The 25,996-nt window shown below is 32.7% G+C and overlaps 3 protein-coding genes across 6 annotated transcripts; all 3 read left to right on the top strand.

The window, feature by feature from the left end:
• Positions 1 to 328: 328 nt before the first annotated feature.
• LOC130644313 (exonuclease 1-like) lies at positions 329 to 10,124 on the top strand. 3 transcript variants are annotated; one of them, XM_057449860.1, is made up of 12 exons: positions 329 to 652; positions 1,283 to 1,406; positions 1,532 to 1,669; positions 4,474 to 4,683; positions 5,087 to 5,274; positions 5,450 to 5,540; positions 5,706 to 5,916; positions 6,506 to 6,704; positions 6,901 to 7,540; positions 7,629 to 7,656; positions 8,891 to 9,038; positions 9,423 to 10,124. In XM_057449860.1, exons 1-12 carry the CDS (start codon positions 333 to 335, stop codon positions 9,451 to 9,453), a joined length of 2,328 nt encoding a protein of 775 aa, XP_057305843.1. In that variant the 5' UTR covers positions 329 to 332; the 3' UTR covers positions 9,454 to 10,124. The 3 variants fall into 3 exon arrangements, with proteins under 3 accessions (XP_057305843.1, XP_057305844.1, XP_057305845.1); XM_057449861.1 differs by having other exon boundaries at positions 8,891 to 9,052; XM_057449862.1 differs by lacking the exon at positions 4,474 to 4,683.
• Positions 10,125 to 10,158: 34 nt separating this feature from the next.
• Positions 10,159 to 13,970, top strand: LOC130644317 (methionine-R-sulfoxide reductase B1-like). Of its 2 annotated transcripts, none has more exons than XM_057449869.1 (5): positions 10,159 to 10,181; positions 10,843 to 10,906; positions 11,418 to 11,581; positions 12,260 to 12,390; positions 13,778 to 13,970. In XM_057449869.1, the coding sequence occupies exons 2-4, from the start codon at positions 10,855 to 10,857 to the stop codon at positions 12,371 to 12,373; spliced, it is 330 nt and encodes a 109-aa protein (XP_057305852.1). In that variant the 5' UTR covers positions 10,159 to 10,181; positions 10,843 to 10,854; the 3' UTR covers positions 12,374 to 12,390; positions 13,778 to 13,970. The 2 variants fall into 2 exon arrangements, with proteins under 2 accessions (XP_057305852.1, XP_057305851.1); XM_057449868.1 differs by lacking the exon at positions 13,778 to 13,970 and adding an exon at positions 12,861 to 13,083.
• LOC130645917 (uncharacterized) lies at positions 13,832 to 24,285 on the top strand. Its single transcript, XM_057452042.1, has 12 exons — positions 13,832 to 13,970; positions 15,856 to 16,072; positions 16,939 to 17,760; positions 17,858 to 17,921; positions 18,165 to 18,222; positions 19,442 to 19,577; positions 19,680 to 19,705; positions 19,830 to 19,958; positions 20,178 to 20,239; positions 20,856 to 20,917; positions 21,046 to 21,378; positions 23,330 to 24,285. Exons 2-12 carry the CDS (start codon positions 15,868 to 15,870, stop codon positions 24,181 to 24,183), a joined length of 2,751 nt encoding a protein of 916 aa, XP_057308025.1. The 5' UTR covers positions 13,832 to 13,970; positions 15,856 to 15,867; the 3' UTR covers positions 24,184 to 24,285.
• The last annotated feature ends 1,711 nt before the right edge of the window (positions 24,286 to 25,996 follow it).

The following is a 25,996-nucleotide window of genomic DNA, read 5'->3' as shown; positions in this document are numbered from 1 at the left end:
TATTCACATTTAAAGAATTTTAGATTTAATTATGCTGCATGAATTATGATGTCATATTTCAGTAATAGCAAATTTAGACATTCTTTCATCATAATTTTAGACCTGTTAAGGGGTGTCATTCAAACTTTATCAATGCATAGATATTATAAAGGTTAATTGATTAACATAATTTTTGCCAAAATGACACTTGTTTGCTCGTCCCAGGCCTCTTAATTTTTTGCTGACGAACTCACAACTTGGGATCTTCATGTCGGTTTGCAATCAAATTTTGTGAGTAAACATGTAGGGCTTAGATACAAGCTTTTAAAAACTTTTAGTCTTAATACAATATTATGTACTTTTTATTTATTTTTAGAATTATACATATAACAATGGGCATACAGGGACTCCTTCCATTGTTAAAGGACATTCAAGTAAAAACATCAATGTCCAACTTTAAAGGACAAACGGTTGGAATTGACGCATATTGTTGGCTTCACAAAGGTGCTTATGGTTGTGCTAAAGATCTAGTACTGGGCCAACCGACTAAAGTGTACATTCATTATGTTGTACGTCGCTTGAACATGCTTATTAACAATGGTGTGACACCAATCATGGTATTTGATGGTGGATACTTGCCAGCTAAGTCTGAAAAAGAGAAGGAACGTCGAGCGTAAGTTAATATGCAATACAGCATGGTAATGAACTGATGAAAGAAGGAACTAGATTCTAAAAATTTTTTATATGAAAATTGTTATATGCATGTAATACAAACAGTTAACATCAAATTAGAAGGCTTTTTTTAACAGAACTTTTTTTTTAGATAAATGTGACACTGATAGTTAAAAAATGAAACACAACCTATCAATAAATAATTGTGAATAAGCCATCTTTAATAGCCATAATCTAACTAAGCATTACAATTAAAATTCAGTATATATATTTAGATTGGCCAATATAGACTAAATTCTTGGCTGATATAGTGGTCCTCTATTATTAGGTCAACAAAATATGTCAAATTTATGTTTCGAATGGGCACAGTTATTACACAATATATATATGATTCTAGAACATCATTTAAAACATGACTAATGATCCTTAGATGTCTGGAAGGGTCATTGCTTGATTGAAAAGATGTTTTCTAAACATCTTTTCAATTATTTATCTAAGTGGTAATCTTTCTACAGTCCTTACAGCTGTCATATTAGATAACTATATAATTGTTCAAACTTGATTACAAAACTTAGGATTTTTATTAAAACGAAATTTTTGATATAAACTGAAATGTTTAATTGCACACCAGGAAAAGAAAAGAATATCGTTCCCGTGGTATTGCCGCACTAAGAGAAGGGAAAAGTCAGGAAGCTTTTGAAAACTTTCAAAAGTGCTGTGATATCACGCCTCAAATGGCATCTGAAGTTATCAAGGTTTGTTTTTAGCTATTATTATTAAGCTGTAAAAGCAGGTAAGCCTTTCACCACAATTTCCAAATCAAGTGTATGTATGAAGCAAACCTTATATGAATACATTAGTAGATTTATTATTGTTATAGGAGTGTTGTACACTGAATGTAAAATGTATTGTTGCACCATATGAAGCTGATGCCCAACTCGCTTATTTGATGAAAGAAGGAATAACACAGTTGACAATTTCTGAAGATTCTGATCTTTTGTTATATGGTTGCCATCGGGTATATATTTTTTGTCTTGTCTTTTTGCAAATAACGTTACAAGTATTTGTGGAGTAAACAGTTTTAATAGATACATTTACCTGTGTCATCTAATTATATTAACTAGGCGATAAACCTGTTGAAAATCTACTTATAGGCAAAAGAACAATCAAAAGGGTTTGACATTGAATTAATGTGTGTAGAGCTTGAATAGCTGATCAAAATAATGTATAGGATGATATATTTTATGCGAAAGCCTAAGAAGATATAATGGTTTAAAAATTTTGCTAACGTCAGCAATGACCCGCCAAAACACAAAAACATTTTTTAAGGTATTTATATGCCTGTTGCCTACCTTGTATAGATCTTGAAACACTGATCAAGAAAATGTATATGATCATGTACTTTTGACAAACGGTTGCAGAGATATTAGGGTTTGAACGTTTTTTGTTGACGTCATCAACCCATCCATTCCGAAACGGATTCGGGGACCCAGGTTTGGGAAACCTACCCAAATTGTTCCCGGGTGGTCCCTAGTTACCTATGCGGTGAAAAATCATTGACGTCACCACCTCGTTTCCAAGTTATTTGGCCTCAAAGTTTTAAGTGCACTGTAATGGCTTCATTAATTTAATATACTTTCCTTTGAGGTTTATTATTTTAACGTTAAAAGTTTGGTAAATTACAGAACAATTTTATAGGCAATGTTTTGTAGACTTTATTAAAGACATTTTATCCACTTTGCAAAAGTGACAGACACACACACGGAACTGGCGTATTATTATATAGACTAGCTGAATACCCGTGGGGGAATCCACTGAATCTCTCATTAAACCGATGTAAGGGATACCAAACAAAAACATACAACACAGTAATATGAATTTTTAAAAGTCACAATTTGTATTATTCTAGTTTATAACCACTAAAACAAAACGTCCAAAAAAATAAATATGTGCAGCAATAAAAAAATAACAATAAAGGAGAAAAAAACCCTGGGATTGAAGTTGCTCACAATCTGCGTTATATTTGTACCCGCTGAAACAGAACGCTTAAAAATATAAGCATGTCCAGCAACATAAAAATGCAAAAAGTTTAACAAAATCGAAGGTGGCTAACAAATCTGTTAAAACTATATACTTGCTTTGCCATGCCCGAAATATAAAAGGGAAAATGGTATACCAGACATTAGAAAAAATCGATAAGTCACACAAATAAGGTTATTGCAAAGTTTCCACAACGTACAGATTCTAATGCATCATACCAAATGAGCTATTTAGTCTATTACATATAGCAACCTTCCCAATGCGCAAACGTGCAGTGCATGATAACAATGCAGTGTTTTCGAATTGAAGAATCGAATATTATTTTAAACGGTAACGTAACAGATGTAAACATTGATTTAACTTTGTTTACATTAAGGTTTATTATAACGACATCAACCACTTCGTAGCGTTAAAAACAGTAACAACGAAAAAATACTTTCTACATTTTATATAAACTCTTCTCTATTATATACACGCTGTATTTTATAAGAATAGTGTTTTTTTTCGTTTCCGCCTTCATGTTCTTAGCTTTCCCTGGTGTACTTGCCCATTGTTTTGGAGAGAAAGAGGTTCAGTCATACAAATTTTTATATTAAAAGAAACAACCAAGCTTAGACATATTCTTAGGATATTCTGACCCATTGTTTAGAGTATATTCTTACAAAAAATGTTAAATATGTTCAGGCTAAAGACAAAACATATTTAACTTCATATTAAAGGGAAAGTTTAGCTGGAAGCGTGTAAACGGCTTAAAAACGTCGCTTTACATTTTAGATTCTTATAAAAATTGTGTCAAAAGAAAACGCATTTAAGCTCAAGACGCAACAAGGAACTAAAAATTTAAAGGAAAAGCTGAGCTCTGAAAGTTAAAACGGTTAAAAAAAACGTTACACACCTAAACTTATCTCTTTACCAGATAAACTAAACAACACACCTGCCTTTCTTTGGCTTTCTCAGTTAGCTAGCGTCTCTGGATAAAAGACCAATCAGTTTTTTACTTCGATTATTAAACTTCGCTTCATCCCAAAGAAAACAAATTGAAAATGTATAGCTAGCTACAATTGTCTGATACATTTCCAATCAGTTCTCTTTTTGACGTTATATTATCGTACGTTTTTCTTCTTTATAACAGACATTTCTGGCAACAACATAAACTTTTTTTATTCTTGCTCGACATCAACAGTCGCTCTACAATGACAACAGTTTTGTTCTTTACTTCTTAGATTCGAATTATCATTCGAATTCGATAGTTTTTTTAAAAGAAAGCAACTTCGGTCCCAGAACACAAAAAAGATAGAAGAAACAAATAAGCTTTAATCTAACCTCGTGATGAGTAAACCTTGTTTGAAATAACTTTTTTCAGGATTACTTTGAAAAAGAGACAACTTTCTTCGCTTCGGTTTTCATTTTTCAGTTAATAAACTTTGTTTCCGTGAGATACGGCGCGCACATGGTAAACCGGAGGTAAAATTTAATTATTCTATCCCAAACGACCAGCGGGGCTTTTACAACAAAAAAACAAATAAAACCATTTGAAATTAAAATAAAATTTAGTTTTAATGAGTAAGGAAAAAGAGTTTTATTTTAAAAAAAAAATAAGAAAAGAGAATTAAATATTTATATAGTAACCCCCTGATTTGCGTTTTCTTTAACTTGGTAAATTTTAGCGTAACGCCACGTCGTAAGAAAGTGACCTGTGATTTGTGTGACGTGGCCTCACCGTGCGCACACACACACAAGGCGTATTAATATATAGATTATTTATTTGTTATCTTTTTAAAGGTTTTGTATAAAATGACACCAGAAGGTGAAGGAATGTTGGTCGATTTAGAGAATTTATCAAAAGTTCGAACTGTTCAACTTTCTTCATTCACTTTTGAAAAGTTTCGGCAAATGTGTATGTTATCTGGTTGTGATTACCTACCCTCAATTAAAGGAATGGGTTTGGTGAAAGCCCACAAAGCTTTAAGAAGACACTCAAGTGCATACCAAGTATGTTTTTATGCTATGTTTATTAAAATTTGCGATGAAATAGTAACAATGAAAGTATCTTGTGAGTAGCTAAATTACAATGTTTGTTTAATTAAGACTAATAAATTGAAAATAAATATGTTATCCATCATTGTTTCCTACAAGCAAAAAAGCGTATCTTTTACTTGCTTCATTAACAAGATTTTTTCTTCTTTATGTAGTAAAGTCAACTTTTACCACCCCTTACCAAACTCTCGACAGTATCCATCGATAAGTAATACAGAATAAAGCAAAACATCAATAGTGCTTTTGACAGAGAACATATAGAGCAATAATTGGTGCTTGGCATAATCCATCCGTCAGTAAAGCAACAAGATTATTATGTACATTATGTGTTTTATTTTTATGTGTCTATTTTGTTTAGTGTATACGCGCTTTGAAGTGTGACACATCTTACCATGTTCCTCCTGATTATCTTGAGAACTTTCGAAAAGCTGAAATGGTTTTTAAGTATCAGCTGGTTTTTGATCCTAGAAGCAAGCGTGTTGTACCATTGAATGCAATGGATAGTCAAGAAAAATACACTGCAGAAGAATTGAAATATGCTGGACCGTATCTATTCATTAATTACCTTTGATCACCTGGACTGTATTACTGTAGCTTGTTTGCTACCATTGTATTTTTTGCTACCATTGTATTTTTTGCTACCATTGTATTTTTTTATCTTCAATTTATTGTGTGTGAATTTCTAATCTTGATCAAATTTAACTTAACTGCTAGTTTCCAGGAAAATTGATGATCACAGAGCTTTACAAATAGCTCTTGGGAATATAGACCCTATTACTAATAACATTCTAGCAGATAGAACGGACTTTGCAGTAAGTATTGTTGTAGATGTTTAATATTAGTGGAGCTTTAAATGACAGATGTGCGATTTACCAACAGACATTCTTCTCTGCATCTCTACTTTTATCTTCAAACTGACATCTAAAATCAATGATGCATTTGGTTTTTACTTCAAGTAAACTTAAAATTCTATGCAGAGTGGGTTGTGTAAGAATATCAAGAAGGATACTGGTTGGTTAGCTGCCAAGAAAACAACTCAAAGATTGACAAGTACTATTCACACTAAAAGGAAGCCTCTGTCACTCTGTAAGTTAGATACTGCTCCTGAAAGAGTGGAGAACTGTCTAAAACCTAATTCATTGAGTCCTGTATTTCAAGCTACTAAGTCGTTGAAAAGATTGAGAGAAGGTGAGGATGTGCTATTTTGTTTTCCCAAAATTACTTGTCATATCCCGAGAAGGATTTGCATATAAAGGGGCTATGGAACGGCTGTTGGTTTTCGACTTTAGTGACTTACACGAAAGTCGAGCTGATGGCGACGAAAAACAAAAATTCAGACTCGAACATTAGATATATCTAGAATTTTTATCTTCTCCAGCCTTGGTCATGTTTTCATCCAGAATGAGTCTTGCTGAAATATTTCTTTGTAATATACTTTTCGAAAAAAAATATTGAACCAACGAGCAAAGTGCGCTGGTCTGTTTATTGGGCAAAACGCATTTGCAGGATTTTTAATATGTGCGCGGGATATACGGAATGTGAGCATTTTAACCGGTTCATAGCCCCTTTAACACCCAAGCATGACATACATGTGACCAGTAATGCTCACATGCTTAAAAAGTGCTTTAGTGTATTGATTTGATTAAAAAATATATTTTGTATTGCCTTTTTCTTAGCCCTGATACTTGCAATGTTAATTACAACGATTTTACTTTCAGTGTATTTATATGTTGTACAATTTCTTATTTTGATTACATGCTGAAACTTTTTAAATTAGATGATTCTCCATCTCCTGAGAAAGAAATCAAACTACAAAAGTTATATAATGTAGTACAGCAACATTCTACTGAAGAAGATGATAGCATATCACCACCACAGAAAAGTTCTCTTAGTGTTTTTAAGAAGAGTCATAAATTTAGAAATCCATTTCGACAGACGGCAGAAACTTCGCCAACCAAGAAAATAGTGTTAAGTAGGCAAGTAAATCTAAAATGTTTCTAAGGTGACGTGGTTAGGGATGTCTATGGCATATCCCACAGTTCTGTAATTTATCATGGAAATAAGAAACCTTATGTTGTTGTTTACTGTTTTAAAACTTAGGGTTATTCCTTCAGTATAATTTGCCATTATTTTGCTCCATATTTTGCTCTTACTTTTTTGGGTTTGGTTTAGATATTTCAACAGCAAGAATGATCAGAACGACGAGAAGATTTCTCCTACAATATGTAATGATGATCTTGAATCATCTCCATCGACACTACCTAAAAGTAGTTTTATAGATTGTTTAGATCAATCCAATTTCAGTGCAATGACACCAAAAAGAAAGAAAGCCCTCAAAACACCAACAAAATCTATATACCGTCAAAGTAAGATACCCTCCCTGTGCTCGCCAGAATCTCAGAAAAAAGAAGATTTACATAAAAAAAACAGGACAGAGTTAAATCGAAAACCGTTATCTCCTATTGAAGTAAATAAAAGCTCCGACGAGAACATTGACTTTAAAATACTACACACGGTGGAGGACGATAAAGAGGAAGGTGATGTTATTATTTATTCTCCTGTAAAAGATAAAAAGCCTGCCATCTCAAAAACATTATGCAAAAGCAAGATATCTCTTGGGCTGAGTAAATATTATAACCAACCGAAAAAGTCTTTACTTAAAACAAATGAACTATTAGATGTGAAACACGAGAGACCAACAAGTGATTGTGGGAGCCCTTCTGTGTTGAATTGTACAAATGTTGAAGATAATGTTATTTATTTGGATGAAGGAGTCTTGCCTCGTTTACCACAATTTAATGAAAAAGGAAAGGTATGTATTTTAAATAACTATAAAACAAATTGCAAATGAATCAAAAATAAGATGTTTGTTCACAGTTCTTTTTTTTTCTTTTTTAAAGGTACCGAGACAATCGTTGACACGCCCCGGTATGTTCAACTTTTTTCAATTCATTTTTTATCTGTCATTGTTTGGTGTAAATTCAGGGTAAAAAGCTGTTCATAAAAAAAATCTCAAATGACGTTAAAATTTTATTAAAAATTTACTGTTTTATCATTATACAACTTTTTGCAAAGGAAGAGATTACACATCAAATGTGAAGTACTGCATATTTCTACGTTGATTTTAAATCCTATATTTCTTTCATTTAGTCACAAAAAGTAACACTGATTTGTATTCAAATAGCTTTATATTTTTTTTAAATGTCTTAAATGTTCCTTAATAATAAATTCGGATATATATATATATTTTTTTTTTTTTTTGAAAAACTATTACACTATTTTTTTTCTTCTATTTTACTTTGAATTAGCTGCATAAATGTGAATTTCAACTACAGCATTTTTTGTGACTTTTTTTTTATTAACCCCCCTGAATTTTTTTTTTTATTGCGAAATTTCGTCTAGAACTGTTAATGCAAGAAAATTGGTGATTTATCTTCCTTATTAATATTCATGACTTGTGCATGTTTTGAGTACTTTTAAAAAAATCTTAACTCACTGTTTCTTGTAGTCAAAGTAAGGCTGAGAAGATATGGCTAGTGTGTCCATAGTTTAACCTTTCCTAAGAAAAGTTAGGGTCAGGTTTAGAAAAATTGGAGTTGTCAAAAATTTCTAAAATATTGGCAAAATGTTGAAATCGATATCATCTATTCCTTTGATATGTCAGAAAAATGTGTAAAATTCTAGATTGGAATGACCAAATTAAATTTTAGATTTGTTCTCAAAGAATTTGAATTAATTCTCACAGTCCATTCTATCAATATACTTGTGAAGGTTCTAATAATTCCCAAATTTCGACATGCCCCCTAATTTGATTTTTACTCATAGTATTCTGCTTATTCTAACATTTTACGTTCTTTTGAAAATATTTGAGTCACGTAAAATGGTTAAAATTAATCAGATCTTCTTATTCTCAAAGCCCGAGCCAGTTACATCCAAAGCAGTGGACGTAATGGAAGATGGTTAACTAAGTAGGAGAAATACGCAATGAATAAAAATCAATGTTGCAGGAGGGATAATAAGTATATTTTTGCCCAAAAAGAGAGAGAGGAAAGCCAACATGAAGAGGTGTCAAAACGTTTTAAGACAATGTTGTCAAATTTCTTTTAAACATTTCATGTTTAATTCTGTCTAATTCAGCTGTTTTTATTTTGAATTATTTCAGTTTCGAAGCCAGCAAAGGCAAATATGTCTAACTGCAGACCAATTGGACTTAGTAAACGCCATAAACCGTTACCTTCAAAAGGCAATGTACTCAAACAAAGTAAATTGTCACTGGAGAAGTTTGCCTTCAAAACAAAGTCTATAGAAAGGTATATCAGTTAGCGTAAGTAGTGGTATCGATGACAGTTTTGAGAATTTAATTTATTAGAAGTTTCTTGACCTTGTGAAAGGTGTTTCTTTCTTAAGAGCACTTGCTACGAGGAAGTTATGATGTTGTGAGTAACCAATTCTTTCAATAAACTGAAAAAAGAAATAAAATTGATATGATTTTTCTGTCCTAAGGTTGTTTAAGTGCACAACATTTCTACAGATAAAATATTCTCGAATTTCTTAATCACCCAATGTACAAGCCAGCCCTTTACACTCTATTGTTGTCCAACTAAAATACAGTCTTGGTGTATGTCAATCAAGTGCAATTAAAAAACTGGTAACAACTGTAGTTGTCTTACTGCAGTTTTCTTTTTCTTTTTTAGTTCGAAAAAAGAGATTGTTTGTCTGTCTTGAATTTATGAATGTAATGAATTTATGAATGTACATATTCCTAGATACATATTTGTTTAATTAATCGATTATTTTTAGTTATAAACGCTCTAGAAATTTAATACAATATTGACTTGCTCTATTAGCACCCATTCTCTTTTTATGTCCCTTCCCAAATACCAACCCCGTTTATAAAGCGTGTCTGTTTTTCTTTATTTATTGTTTACCCTGGGTGACAACCCCTAAAAATCCTTATAAAAAATATCTAAAAATTGTTTTACTTTCCCATCCTCATTCAATTTTGTGCGAAGAAGTTTATGAATTAGACATCATGTTATGACACCTCCATACTACCTTGTTATCTTTGAATTGTTAATCGCATCCACGAACGTTGTTTACGTGGTACGCCCCGGGCGTTAAATAGAGCAAATGTGATAACGAACTTTGAATAAGCCGCCCTCTTGTAACTTGTAAAGCACAGTAATTTTCCATTGTTCGGTTCTATTTCATAGTTGCTGCAGGTGGATACTTTGCTGTAGTTTCGCAACAATATATGTGTGTTATTACCTAGCTGATTCTTTGGTTGCTAGCAACAACTACGTTCAATGTGTATTTTTTTTTTTACTGTAAAAAATTTTTTATTGCATATGTATGTATAGTGTTTATTTTTTAGCACAATAAATGCTATATTTTTATCTGTCGCTTGTTCTTTTCTTTAAATTTCTTTTAAATTTAAAATTGAAGTTCTGATGGTAAGTCAGGTTGTAGTCAGGAAATTTTAAACATTTGATCCAAATTAAGAGTTTCATTGAGGATCGTTCACATGACGTGTACCATAGGACGGCTCAGGATATAATAATTTTATTTTCTTAAACGCTTCAAAACAGTTCAATTCTCAGAATTAATTTCACATAGCATTGATTGAACGCAGCAATTAATTACTGAATGGCCAAAGTATTGTTATGCATGTTCTATTTCAAGGCGGCCATTACCAGTGATAAGATTTCTACACCTATGAGTTTTATAACAAGCATCTATAATCCCTATATATTTTAAAAAAAAAGTTTAATGAACTTGAAATTCAGGGGGAATGCTGGATTACCTTCTGAATTAATGTATTTATGTCAGTGTGTCCATGATGCCTTGTAGTTGTAATTGTAAGACAATATCTGAAACAGTAATCGTGTTGTTATTAGGTTCGGAAAGTTGAAAGATATATATAAGTTATAACATAAAGAGTGATATTTTTTGTCCGATCACTTCACCAGTAGAAAAATATTTTTCACTGACGTCTGACAAATAACTTTATCCAGTTTCAATTTTTCATACAAAAAAATAATAATTATATTAAAGAATAATTTAAAGACGAACAAAAAAAATTGAAAATATGTATAATTTATGTAATTTTTATAGATAAATTAGAAAATGTATTGTGCGAAGCCAGATGATCAAAAATTCACAAATCACTTTGAAGCAGGTTTGCTTTTGTAACATTTCTCTACTGTACACACGATGACTGCTTAGAAAGAACAATATTTAAAACAAACTTGCATTTCAAAACTTGAAAACTTGCATTTCCAGCATTAATTTCTGTTTTTTTTTCTGTTGGGTTTCATTAGGATCTTTTTTATAGTCAAGATAACTATATGTGCCCGTTTTATTGTAAAGGTTAACAAGTCACTCACAAAAGGAGGCTCTTTTTAAAAGAATGAAAACTTAAAGGACTGTTATATCGATCAATAATATTCAAGTGCATAATAGCAAGTAACTTAAGTCTTCTATCATTTGAATTTCCAGAGAAGCAAAACTTCACTGTAGAGCTAAAATTTAAAATTATACCCTTCGCAACCAAGGCTCTAATCAAAAATCTGTAGTTGCTTATAAAAACGTGTATACATTTATTTGAGTTATTATTACAAGAATAGAACTGAAATTTCTTTTACAAAAGAGCTGATGTCAGCATGGTTTGATCATTTTCTTGTATATAGGAGTGTATTCTTGTTCATCTTGCTCAACTGAGTTGTTTCATGCGAAAGCAAAGTACAAACACGCATCAGCTTGGCCAGCTTTCTCTCAACCTGTTGCAGAGAATGTGATAAGAAAAGAAGTTGAGACTGAAAAACAAACTTCATCAGATAAACCGGCATTCAAGGTGAGTTGTCTTTTTCTAAAAAAATAACAAAAATTGAAAGTCTAAGAGACTAACCCTTAATTGTTATATGTGCTTTCACAATACAAGCTATGCAATTTTTATGTTGAAGAAGAACTACTTTGTTCATCACTAACCTACTGCCTGCCAGTGAGCGGGATTCATTCCGCGGTCCCCAGAACTTAAGCCGCAGACCCCAGAACTTAAGCCGCAGACGAACCCACTACACTTCGTGTGGCTATATGTTAGTGATGAACTCAGATAGTTTATCTGGATGGGGTGTATACATAGGTGAATTTTTATTATAGCACATCCGTATTTTTCATTCTCAACAGACGGTGGCATGCAGTAGCTTTGTCGTTAAGATTTTGATAGGCAATATGTCATGAATAGTCATGCAGATTTTTCGGTGTCCATAATGGAATTAAAAGAGATAAGATCAGATTGTTCGTAATGTCAAAAGCATGCGTGATTTTGTATAATTGGACAATCATGGACTGCGGTATTTTTGTGAAGCAGATCTATTGATTGATTGATTGATTGATTAATTGATTGATTGATTGAATAATTAATTATTTGTTTTGTGTGACATGATATGGATCTAGAGTTTACACTGAAATTTACTAATCTTGAAAGTGGTTTTTCTTTAATAAAATGCTGTTTTTTTTTTGTTTTTTTTAGCTTTTTTGCATGAAATGTGACAATATTTTGGGTCATGAGTTTATTGGTGATGGTCCAGATAGTCAGTCTAGATTCTGAATTTTATCAGACTCTCTTCAGTTCCATCCGAAATAAGTGTTGGAAAAAATTTTGTGAGTTGTGTTTTATTTATTATATCCTAAAAATTCATTTCTTTTTGCATCCTGAAAATCATTTATTTTTCATATTTGTGCTAATCATTTGTTTTTCATATTTGTGCTCGAAATATACTTATTTGTTTCGACGTGAAGTACGCAAACGCAGAAACAATTTTACGTAGAAGGGTTTTGATTATTCCAATCAGGTTAAGTTTCTAATAAATCAAAAACGAGGTTAAGCGAGACAAACAGGCTCGGTTTAAACAGGTTTAACACGGTAACTTTAGCACGGTAACTTCAGCAATTACAATGGTATTAACTTAAAATAATAAAAGTAATTTATGATATTAAATAGAAGAACTCTTGTCAAAGCGTTTTATCTCAAGCTTTCACATAACCGTACACGAGAGAGAGACTTTGATTTCGTGTGGTTACGTTCCTTACTTATGACATATCGAATTTTTCATAAACTGCATCTCTTTTAGTTGGCACTATTTTTGACTTCTTACCAGACGTTTGTCGAACTCGAACTATCTGGTTGATGATGTGTCACACTGAAAAGCGTTTGCTGGTGTGTTATTAATCGGTCAAATACGTGTTCTTGAAGCTATTCTTTAGATTGATTTATATATATAATATATATCACTGTATACATTGTAAACATCTAAGTTATTATTACAAGTAAATAAATAAATCGTATAAATGCAACATCCTATTTTTGACTTTTCCTCTTTTACGTCACAATTAAAAAATTTCCACGGGCTAACGACTGGTGCATTTAAAATGCTTTTAGCAGGAGCTTTGTTAATTTGTCAATTTCTTTTTTTTTAATTTTTTCAATATTTTTTAAGTTAGCAAAGTATAATCTCAGTCTGTGTTTCTTAAAACCATGCTTTTTACAGTAAAAAACGTGTATGCTACAAGGTATCAATTTTTGTGGCGTGGTTACAGGTAGCACATGTTTTAGAAGTTTGGTAACTAACTTGTTTTTATTCATATTCTGACAGCTGTGAGAAATAGTTATATAGTGTTGCGCAAGATCAATTCAAAGAAGACTAAAATGGATCCTGGTGGAAAAATTTAAATAAATATAGTATTCTCTTTTCTTTTAAAAAAAGAAAGGTGTAATTCGTTGGACAGGGAGGGTTAATGTTAGCAGGGGTTACATTATCACAGAAACACCACATGCTTCGTAAAGTTGGACCTCTTTTTTACACTGTTTCAAAAGATTACCTGACAACTTTATTTCTTATTATGCGTTATCATGTTTTTCATTCTCTTTTACGCTATTTTTACATATATATTTAATTATAACAATTTTATTTCATGTTCCCAGTCAGTTTATGTATTCGCAAGTAAAAAGAATTTTTTTTTATGTGGCTTTTGTTATAATTTTCTTTAGAGGAACAATATATACAAAAAGAATAGCTTGTTTCAAGAGACAGGTGAAAAAATGTAGCGCTATATCGTTCTTGTAGTATTTTTTTTATAGAATATATTTGATCACTTTAATTGTTAGTTTATCTTTTTTGCGATGCGACTTGAAGTTCGATATCGACATTTTACTGCTACAAGAAGTTGATTTTACATCAAAGGTGAGTGCATTGACAGTTCATATTGTTGTTTATAATTGCCAAACTCCATAAGAAATAAGCAGGGCGTAGTAGGGGAATCCCAGTGAAACCGATGAACCAAGATGGATGCAAAATGGGGGGTAAAAATAAATGTTGAATTAATGTTAGTTCAATGGTAAAAGGCTTGATTATTTCACTATAAAAAAAACACGACCGACCAAGGTTATATTTTGTTCAAAAAATAATGAGCAGAATTTTCCATCCTCTCATGGTGGATATCCTATGTACAACACATTTCAAACTTTCGTATCAATGACGGCGTAACTTTTAATGGAAAGGGAATTGACTTAAACTACATTTGTAGAGCGTTCATAAGAAAGGAGCGCTTGAAAGTGAATGGACGCTTGAAACATTAAATACTGTGCATTTAAATGGTTGCTAGATTTGAGAGATATCCAAAAAAAACTTTAATAATGGCTCGTAATTTTTTAATTTTTTACAAACTTTGTTTTCATTATAAAGATCAAACATACGATTAAAGCAGTCACATTACCATCATGACACTAAGCGACAAATTTGATCATCCAATTCTTTAAAAAGTTAACAAGAGTAGGAAAAAAAGTTGGCTAAAAATACTCTCTTTCAGTTTTAATTTTATGCTTGGTAATAAAATACTAAATTTGAGGGTTTATTTTTGCGAAAGTTAATACTAGTATCATCAATCCGCAAAAGTTAGTGTTCGCAAAATCTGTTAATACAGCTCATTTGCAAAATTTTACGTTCGCGTAATGCCAAAAATGCGCAAATTTTTCCACTCGCGAAACCTGCGAAAGTGCTGAAGCACTAAGATCTTCGAAACTTTTGGTATAATCCAATCCTTGTTTTACCTTGGTTCTTTCAACAATTTTATCTCATCAAAGTTTACTTGATTTTGACAGTTACATATGAAAGAGCTGGTAAAGTTGCTATGAATATTTTTATTTTTCTGATAAATCTCGATCAGTTCTTAAGATTTTTGACTTACAAGTTTTATGATTATATTAATTAATGAATGGCATCATCGATTAGAAAAAATGAGGTGCTGTTTTAAGGGTCTATCATGTTTTCACCTATCTGGTTTAATATTTTGAACATATTTACATGAATATTAACACTTAGTTATCCGGATTATTATTCATACAAGCAATTGTATCTGAGCATCTAATCGAGGATGTCATAATTCTGCATAATTAGCTAAAATTTCAAGACTTATTTCTCAGAAATATTTTTCAAAAAAACAAAAAGATTCATAGATAACCTTTCAAGCTTTTTCTTATGAAATCACAACTTGTTTTTCCGCAAGAGGTTAGCTTTAAGCTTTAGACCAAAAACACATTTTCATTTTTTTTTTTACCAAACCATTTTAGCGTTTTAATAATTTAAATGTTACCCCAATATCGAATTAACGATCAGAATGTTTTTTTTTGAGGTGGCAAAATGTGTTACTGAGATTATTATTAATAATTAAAACTTTATTAAAGCTTTTTATCTTATCTATCTTTTTATACAGTTTCAATCTTTTTCAATATATAAACCTCAATTTAGATCGAGTTTTCTGATCGACCGTCTGTTAGACAAGATAACATTTTCTGAAAGCAAATAGCAGATTTCAGTTTTAAATATATATATTTTACGTACGTCTTTTATGCATTTATTTTTCAAGCGCATATCGACATTTTGTTTATCTTACTATCAAACCTAAATTTTGTTTGTCATTGAATTTTTGTAGGTTAGTTTTGACATTCTATATAATCAGAATTTAGGAAAGTTCTGTGTTGTTTGCAAAATTTTATTCAGAAAGACAAACTTCTCTGTTTTCTTAATAAACATGTTTACATTCTCTCACATTTTTTTTTATATGTAACAGAAGAAAAAAAAGATGACTCCGATAGAAGTAACAGAATTCTTTTTCTTGTGCGTGATTGGATTTTTTATCCTTTCGGGAAATGCGTTGGTTATCCTGGCTTTTGTAAAGGGTCCACAAGCGTTGCGTACTTGCACGAATTATTTTGTGGTTAATTTAGCTGTCTCTGATCTGTTGGTGGGTTGCATATCGGTACCATTTTGGATTTGTGTATTGCTTGGTGAGACATTTTAATTACTTCTAAATTTTTTCTATTGTCGTTTCGACGAATTTCATCGCAACGGGTCGCTTCTCTCTCCCTCTTAAGGCAAATTTCCACTTAAACACGAAATAGAACGGATCGGAATGTATAATTGTGATTTTTGAAATCTAATTGATGATGATATTTTCTGTTTGCGAACAGAAACGCAAAAAATTATAAAAACAAAAAAATAATTAGCAGATAGCCAATCAAAATTTAAGTATTCTTTTTTTTCTCCATTTCGTTTTGTTTTGCTGTTAAATGGAAATTTAGCTTCACATAGAAAGTTTTCACTCCAAAAGTATATAAGTTCGCAGGCAGCTTGAGGTACCGCCCAAAAATCTCGCTCATAAGAAATCTCGCCCACATATCAAGGATTAATAATCACATAAAAGTTTTTTGTTAAAAACAAAAGCAAGTGTGTGAAAGCGTAGGGTTTCCGTCCAACTGAATAGATAGATTGGGGAAAAACGGGAAATAAGAGGCTTTTTTTATTAGAATGTTCTATTTTTCGTCCGACTTACGGTAATTTAATAGTTATCATATAACTAACGAACTTTGATGATTACGGTGAAGGGATAACATGAAAGAAAATAACAGCAATATTTTCTTTTTAAACATTTGAATATATTTTTTTTAATCTGTGACCCTGATAAACTCGAGGAAAGCGACTAATTCTATGCATTGGTGACTAAATTTTCCCCCACTAACCTAAACTCCGCTTTTTTCCCCTGATTTGCTATTTTAAACAGACGGTCCACAGTCAGCAAAGTTTATCTTAATTTTCATCTTTTCATTTTTATTCATTCGTTTGTTCGTTTTTTAATTTAATTTCTTATTTTTAGATTTCACAAGTGAAGACAAAGAAAATTTTAAATACCTGATTTCACTGGATATATTATTTGGGACCACGTCAATCCTGTGTTTGACAGCAATCAGCCTTGAAAGAATGTTTGCCGTTAAGTATCCCGCTCGTCACTTTAACCTAACTAAAAGACCAGTATATATTGCAATCGCTATCACTTGGATTACAGGCTTGATATTGACAGCAATAAAATTTCTCTTTGATAGTGATTTTGGGGAGAAAACATACACCATGTTGATTTTAATTTTAGCATTTTTCATTCCATTGGTTGTGATTATAATCTGTTACGTCATGATATTTCACACGGCGAAACACCTGCTGAAAGCATCCAATCAGACGGGTACGTTATCACGTGAACTTCAAGTAGCGAAAACTATCTCTGTCATTATAGGGTTATTTGTTATTTGCTGGACGCCATTTTTCGCCGTAAATATTCTCTATTTATTTTGCACGGTCAATTGTGAAAAGCTTGACAAACTGGCGTGGTTGGTCAACGTTTCGAAGCTTCTTCACTATAGCAACAGTATGATGAATTTCTTTGTGTACGCGGTCCGTAGTCCTGATTTTAGAGTCACTTTTAAAGCTTTGATATTTAATAAATGTAATACAAGCGCAATACGGGAAAGGATTCGAGCTTTGTCGCTCTCTGAACGAAGAACAAAATCGAGTTTGTTGAGGCATATCCAGAAAAACAAACAAATTCATCAGAACCGACACTTACTACCTGATACAAGACATTCAACTCACAGCACGGATACTCATGAAACAATTCTTATCTCAAGTAGTCAAAAATTAAACGGCTGTCAATAAGCAGCAAGTGGCAGCAGTGCTTCGTCTTTGCCATTATAAATGCATGTAACAATAAAAAACTTAATTACAAAAAATATATTTTCATTTAGATGTGTTCTCTGTAGCAGTATTAAAATTTATTTACTCAGGATTGCTGGAAAATTATAACGTAGTGTATTTTTGCGTATAACGCGTATTTGACTTGAATTTTAATTAAAAAAACCATGTTGGAAAGTATGCTTAACTTCGAAGTCTATATCCACAAGCAATAATTAATGCATTTTCAATTAGTCCCAGGCACTTTGAACTTGTTAATTCTCAATGTTTACAACGGACTTAGGCTCTCAGCTTATTTCGGGAGATCAAAAACTTCAAATTGTGATCATTTCTGCCAAACTCTTTTTTCTTGAATTTCAGGACCTCCGCGGGCTGTCCTGTTAATTGCTCCAAAATACAGACGCAGAAACCGCGACTAGTGAATTTTCAACCTACCCCACCCATTGGAGAAAAGACTAAAAGCCCATTTTCCAAAAAATTATGAACAAGATTGTAGTTTACAAGAACAATTAGCCTCAGATTAAACCAAATGTTAAGAACATGTAAATAAAGAAATCAAGAAATAATTCGTAACAAACATGTCTTAAAATATTTTCCTTTTAACCGAAAAATTTATAACGAGCTCATTTTCAGTTCATTGTGTAATTTTAAGGCAAACTGAATATTTACGCTTTAATTCCTTATTCTCATTGGTTGATTCTAAAATCATGATCACAATCGGACTTAAAACAAACGCTTGGCGGGAAAAAAAGGTTTCAATCATGCGGAAACATGATGGCGGATAAAAAGTGAGCTTGAAAACCAATTGTCTGACACAAATCTTTTTTTTTCTTAGCAATCTTTTTTTCCATATTTCTCTTTTTGTCACGATTTGCGCAATGAACGACCGTATTTTCTTTTACAGTATAAGCAAGTTGTTAATCGCCGCCATGTTTTCTGCCCACGATTTAAATTTTTCCCCGCTGGCTAATAGAAATACCAAGCGGAAAAAACGTGCAGAATTTTTAAGTGTAAATATTTCGTCCATCTTAAAATTACGCGAATAAAAAACAGTCTTGGCATGACTGAGAGTTTATTTAGAAAGAAATTAAATAATTCTTCCCATGGTTACTCATTTGTCGAAGTTCATGTTATTATAAACAAAAAATGTTTGGAAAAAAAGAAAGAAATACTTTGATTTAAAAAAAGAAACAAAACGAGCGCAAAGACAAATACTTCATAAATTGTTTATAACGAACGTTAGCAATTCTCTTTCAGTTAATGTGTTTTTTACTCGCCTTTCTAAGTACGTGTTTTCACGTTGCTAGTGTTAAAAGTACACTTATAACATGCGACTTTGAGTGAAGGTGAAATATTGACTTCATCATTCAGGTTGCCCGCATACTTAAATTTTATAATTTAAATCTATGTCTTCTGGCGCGTAAATAACTGCGACCAGGACAACGAGATATTGCCACAACATTGTAAAGCAAGCAAATATAGTTGTTTTCAGCAAAAATTTCTTCTCTTTTTTTAGATAAGTCAAATGAAAAAAGAAGTGTTTTAAATTTCATATTTTTTTTTTTAAATAAGTCCTGAAGCGCTCAAAAAATCGACGGCACTTTCATAAGAACAATTTTTCTAAAATTTTCGTGTAGTTTATATTTCACGTTGTTAATAGTAAAAGGCTTGAATTCCGTTTGTGCAAGTATAACACATCAAGCACTCTTTGCGACGAAAGAACATTATCATATTACGCACAAGAAAAACACTTTTTATCACTTAAAACCTCTCGTAGGGTTTAAAAAAACAAATAGTTAGACTGTAGAACTTTCTGGATATGAGTTCCGGAGCAAAACTGCAAGATTTCACCCTTAGGTTTGTTCAACGTTCTAGCTTTTCGTCTGAAGGTTCATTTCAAGGTAAGGAGCGCTCTCTTCAAAAATGGTTACCTGAAAGTAGTAGCTAAACAAACTTTGTTATCCATTCTCAAGTAAATCCTCTGGGCGTTTGTTTAAAGTAAAATCACTTCATTCTCGTTCCCAGAGCTCTGAGAAAAAACGAGTTCTGGGGACGAGAGTAAAACCACTTCATTCTCTTTCCCAGAGCTCTGAAAATAAACGAGCTCTGGGGACCAGAATGACACTATTTTTAAGGAGTGTTTTTATTAAAAAGGTGGGCGTGTTACAAAAATGAAAAATTGAGCTAGAGATTCTTTTATTTAGCTACAAAATGTAGATTCTTACGTTACATTTTGTCTAACTTCTTTGCACTAAGCGCTCGAATAAAAATGTCAAAATGTAATAGACTTGTTCAAGAGGAGAGGTGTCTATTAAAAGATCTGTTTTGAAACATTTACTGGAATGTGTTTATTCCGAAGGGCGGGCATTCCAGAGGGTGTTTAACCCCGAGGGTTGTTTATTAAATTACACAGCTTCACTTGAGGAAGACCCTTAGTACTCGCTTTTATTCCAATATTTACAGTGAATGTTTTTTCAGTATTTTTTTTCGGTATCTTCTTTATGAGTCGCGAAACAGATAAAATCGTCGGTTGTCGGTAGTTTACAAATAAATTATGCAAAAATTTCATAAGAACATCTTTCACCGTGCCCTCCTTTAAACGTAGATCTTGAATATATTTGGAAGGTTTCTCGCCTTTAAAGATTCATATATAATATGAATCGAATTGTGTAACTCTTCTCGCGGGAAGATGAGTCGTATTTTGTCAGCTATATCATAAACGCACGGTGCCGTGTGCTGTTAGAAAAAAAAATATTTAAAATTAATGATACATTGTAATTATGGCTATACGATATTTCGACACTTCTCAATTGTAGAATTGAAGCGCCAGCGAAAACATCTGCTGTTGATGTTCGGCTGGATATATGTTTTGATTTCTAATGCGTTAGCAATTTATAACTTTTACAAGCTTAAAATCTATTTATAATATAATAAAAAAAACTTGCTGTTTTAGTAGTTATGTGCATGGAGTAAAAAAATGTCAAAAATACACGATTGTAGTATTGTTGTGAATCCTCCCAAGATAATAGCATAATGGTGGCTTTCAATTAGTTCTATTAAAAGTCCAAAAGGGATTACAACAGCTTTGTACAACGTGAAGTCAGGTAACGTTGGTACGTTATTTTGATAGAAAAAAAACGAAGCGAATAAACACAGACCAACTTCTGTATTGAGTGCGTATCAAAACTGTCTTTTATAACACGCAAATATTGATCGTGTTGTGATAAATATAAATCTTTTTAAATCTCGTCAAAAACAATAAACACAATCTGGATGGAGGAGAACATATCAGTGTTTTTAAATGTGTCTAAAAATATGAGTCGTAATGCATCGACGATGAACAACTCGTCGATAATAAGTGATTCAACACAGAGTTCGTCTATCATAACAGTGGTAACTTTTCTTAGTGTGGTATGCGTGTTAATTTTACTTGGAAATGCTCTTGTGATATTGGCGTTTACAAATGGTCCGAGAAGGCTACGTACTTACACTAATTTTTTTGTTGTGAATCTGGCTATATCAGACCTTATGGTTGGTTGTTTGTCTGTCCCGTTTTGGATATGTTTAGAGCTGGGTAATATTAATTATTCTTGTTTATTTCTAACTTTGTTTTTTTCATGTGTTTTTCTTTAAGCTTTTTATAATTCTTCTACACGACTTCTGTCCCTAATTTCTTCAAAGAACAGATTACGTGCCAGAACAACAAGGCTATTGGTTGAACCTTTAACGACTGGCAGTGACGCAAAAACACTGATCATAAACTAACGTATTAAAAAAGCCCTACGGAGGAGTGTTTGTTTTGACAAATCTCGAGTTGATTTTAATAGAAAGCTTAGAAAATTAGTGTCCATTAGAGAATTTTTGAGTATTTTGAAGTTGCAAACCTGTGAATGAGTCAAAAAGATATTTCAATCTAATATTTTAGAGTCGCTGAAGTGATTAAAAAACATGTCAAAAATACGTGATCTTATTAGATATTTTCTGAATGATGAACCTAACTACCCAGTGTGATTCTAGTACAATCAGATGTACGTACAATAAGCTCATACGGCTTCGGTCATATTATTATTGTTCTTGTAAGAAAAATGTAAAAACATGTTTCATTCGTCTGAAAACAAGAAAAACAAACAAACAAATAGATCGTATTGCATGACTTTTGCTAAAAAGATAACACGAAATTGAGTTATTTGTTGTGGATTAAGCAGTGGTTAAACGATTTAGTTATTGTCATAGATACCTCGAATCCTAACAAAGCAGACACGTGCGTGACACTAAAAGAGTTAGTGCCAAATGGAGTTGGTAACCTTGGATAAACGCCTGGAGCTTTCAGAGGGGCGTTGATTCAAAAGGGCCGTTAAGGAAAAAAATTTAAGTTGGAACCAACCTCACACCCAGGGTATCTTGTATCTTTTTCTGACATCATGTTTGACTCGTTGTCCCGGTTATAGAAAAGAGACAACAGGCGTTGGGAACGAAGTTGAGTTGGAATGTTTATTTTCTACAAGTTATCTAAATGAAGGCGGGGTTTCTGGTCTGCAGTTTCCCCTGAGCTGAGCGATATAAAACTCCGTGATGGATATTCCGCAATCAACAACGCAATATTTTAAAGTTGAAACTTGCTGACATAGAATTCGGATTAGTTATGGTTAGGAAAACAATCCGTGTAAATTAATACTTTAAAATTGGTCTATTTTCCTTCCCGTTTGTTTTTATTTGTTAGAGACTTAACAGATTTATAGAAATAAAGTGTAATAAAAAGTGCCTCAAGATTTGCCATGACTTCGTTAATTTGTTGATTTCGGGTTTTATAAAAGCGTCTAAATTTTATATGAGGGTGAGTGTTCTTATATTTTAACACTTTTTCACCCCTAAAAGTTGTTATTTGCGTTCTCTCGAAAAAAAGAGACATACATGGTGTCATTCTCGTCCCCAGAGTTCTTCGAGATTAAAACTTAATTTTGAGTTTGTCTCAAAGAGTTCTGGGGTCGAGAATGACATTGTGTCAGACTTGATGTGTACTTCTGTCCCTAAAACTTCTGATGTCTTCGTTGATTTATAGCAACTCATACAAAATGTTCTGAGAATGAAGATTCTCAGAACATTTTGCATTTCTGATGAGTTTTATAGCGCTCCGTAATACAGTTAAAGGGCCGAGACCTGGGCATGAGGATGGATTTATAGATATGGTAGAGTGGCGTTTCTTTAAGAAGAGGGTAACTCCCAGAAATAGGATACCGTGAATTTAATGTTCGATTGCTCGTTGTGAAGTTGCTTAGAGAAGGTTATTCGACACGGGACTGATTAAAAATACTAGCTATATAAATCAAATTAGAGATCTGCTGGAATAACTGTGAAGAAGTAAAAGGCTTTTGCTAGGGAGATACAAGTTTTAGGGGGCGAGATTAAATATCGAGCTTAATGCTACTGGTACTTTCAAAAATATATTTTCTTAGGAACGCGACGGCAATTTATTTAACTCAGAGTCTGGTAAAATTTTTTACGCTCTTATAATTTTTATGTTTTAGGTAAAACAAGTGATGGCGCCAATAAATTTTTCATTGCATTGGATATATTATTTGGGACGACTTCGATCTTATCTCTAGCTGCTATTAGCTTAGAAAGAATGTATGCTGTCAAATACCCGGCGCATCATTTAAATTTATCTCGCCGGACAGTTTATGCTAGCATAGCGTTTACGTGGACGATCGGTATAATGTTAACTGTCACGAACATTATTCTCTTCAAGCATCAAAAAGTATTAATTCTCGTTTTGTTTACATTTGCTTTTATCATCCCGCTTCTTGTGATTATATTTTCGTATGTCGTATTATTCGTCACAGCATTCCAACTGACAGCTGCTGATAATCAACTGAACAGTATTTCCCGCGAAATTCAAATAGCAAAGACGATATCGGTTATTATTGGCTTATTTGTAATATGCTGGGCGCCATTTTTTTGTTTGAATATCGCATACACGTATTGCCCACATTGTGCGAACTCCTGGACTGTGTCTATCAGTATCACCAAGCTTCTTCACTATAGCAACAGTATGATGAATTTTTTTGTGTACGCGGTCCGCAGTCCTGATTTTAGAGAAACTTTTAAAGCTCTTATTTACAAATGCGATACAAGTGAGGTTCGAGAAAGATTACGAAGTATATCATTTCGTTCCATCCGAAGTAGATCCTCGACACTTACATTGAAACGAAACAATAATAACTCCTCGGATAGTTCGGGAAAAAGTGAAGTGCAGTCGCATTTTCTAAACGTCAATTACAATGGTAACACTTTTACTGAAGAAACTGACGTAACAATAGCTGGGTCTGAAAGTCCTAGTATTGGATTATACTTGTATGATTGTATGCGATTTGGGGAATAGAGCTTTCAAATATACCGTTAGTTAAGACGTTTATTGTAAGGCTGTGTTTTAACATGCTACTGTAAATCTGATTTTAATTGAAAACAGATCTAAAGTGGTTAATCAGCGCAATCTTCACACGTGAAATTAATTTCCCAACACAAATTTGCTGACAAAAGAACGCGACTATGAGTCACTGTTATATTGTTTTAAATAAGATAATAAATCGCAACAATCTTTATTTTTTAAGTTCAATTTTTCCCCATGGGATTCAGGTGTGGTTGTCTTCCAAACCACAAGTAAAACATTGTTTGGCTAACCGCTCTTTCTTTGGAATTTGTTATTATAAAAAAGTATAACTGCGGCGCAAAAACTCGTATCGAAAGTGTTTAGTCTAAGGTATCATTACTGGCTCAATCGTGGACAAGTTGTTTTATCATGAAATTTAAAAGAACGAAAAAAAGAAAATAGAAGTTAAAATAGGCATGTATTATCGCGACCTAAAGACAATTCTACCATCGTGCGTAAAAAGAAGGGATGAGCATCAACTTAACTTACTTTTAAACTTGACCTAAGCTAATATTTTACGTCCGTAGTTGGTTGCAATCCTGTTTATAATTTTTGGGAAAATGGCAATTTCTGCAGTGTCTGCACTATGAAATCATTAGCGCGACGGTCTGCGCATGTCCAGAATTAAGAAAATAAACATGCTGACGTAAGCAAGAATTATCACAATTTAAGGTTTTGAATCTAACCAAATAACGTAAGATCCTACGCTCTAAGTCCGTTGTGACCATGGACAAGTGAAATTTGATAAGTTTTAAACAGGATTGTAGATTAACAAATTTTACTTTTTTTAAAGATTCAAAAAAAGTTGTACTTAACTCAGAAGATGCATCAAATGTCCTTGGCGGACAAATATTTTTGTCTGCTTCAGGGAAGTCTGACCTGTATTTTTTCTACAGTAACTGGTAAAAAGTTAACAGTAAAGGGGGATACAGATTGGAAATCTCTTTAGTATTCAGGCTTAAAGAGTCGAGGGCCCTTTTCTTGACGACACTTTACATTGAGCTAGAAGGATAGCATTGACAAAAGAACATAGCTGCTGTCGCCAGAGTAATGAGAAAATAAATATTCGCGCTCGATGGGACTAAAAATTGTCTAAAAAATTAAATAATCCGATTTCCGCGAAAAAATGTCAACTACAAAAGAGGTGGTTGATTGCATTTATATACAAGTACGTAATAAAGATTAAGCGTCGTGTAAAAATAATTCATTTGTGTGTTATTCCCAGAGCTAAATTTTTGGAAATTGAGATATTTCAATCGTTTTATAAATCATTACAGAAGTCGTCGAATTCCTTACGATTTGGTCACCATGAGTGGATCTATAAATTATCAGTCCATCATCCAATTCAAGGAATTCTTTATTTGTTCCCAGGATATTTTGCTTTCCAAGAGATCCCCAGGTACGACGGCGAAAGAGAGATTTATCTCGTAAGAAACTTGTAAAAGTTACTCGATACTTGCCGTCCCGGTATAAAAAAGAGAGGCGCTGGGGACATGGTTGTGGTGAACTATTATACAAGGCACAAAAATATACTGTGTAGATCTTTTGATGAATGATCTTAAACCATTCTCCCACGTGCGCAAAGCATATTTCGCTTCTCTTCCTTACCTCCTCCGCCAGGCCTGATATTGCGGGCATTTTCGTATTAAATTTCATCTATTGTGGCAAAGTTTAGAAGTATTTCCCGACTATATAAATAGCGATAAATGAAATGTAAATCGGACTTTTTTGACTTTGAATTTTTGACCGAGAACCTAAATGTCCT

Source organism: Hydractinia symbiolongicarpus, chromosome 5 (assembly GCF_029227915.1).
Source record: "Hydractinia symbiolongicarpus strain clone_291-10 chromosome 5, HSymV2.1, whole genome shotgun sequence".
NCBI lineage: Eukaryota > Metazoa > Cnidaria > Hydrozoa > Anthoathecata > Hydractiniidae > Hydractinia > Hydractinia symbiolongicarpus.
This window is presented reverse-complemented; position numbering and strand designations above follow the sequence as displayed.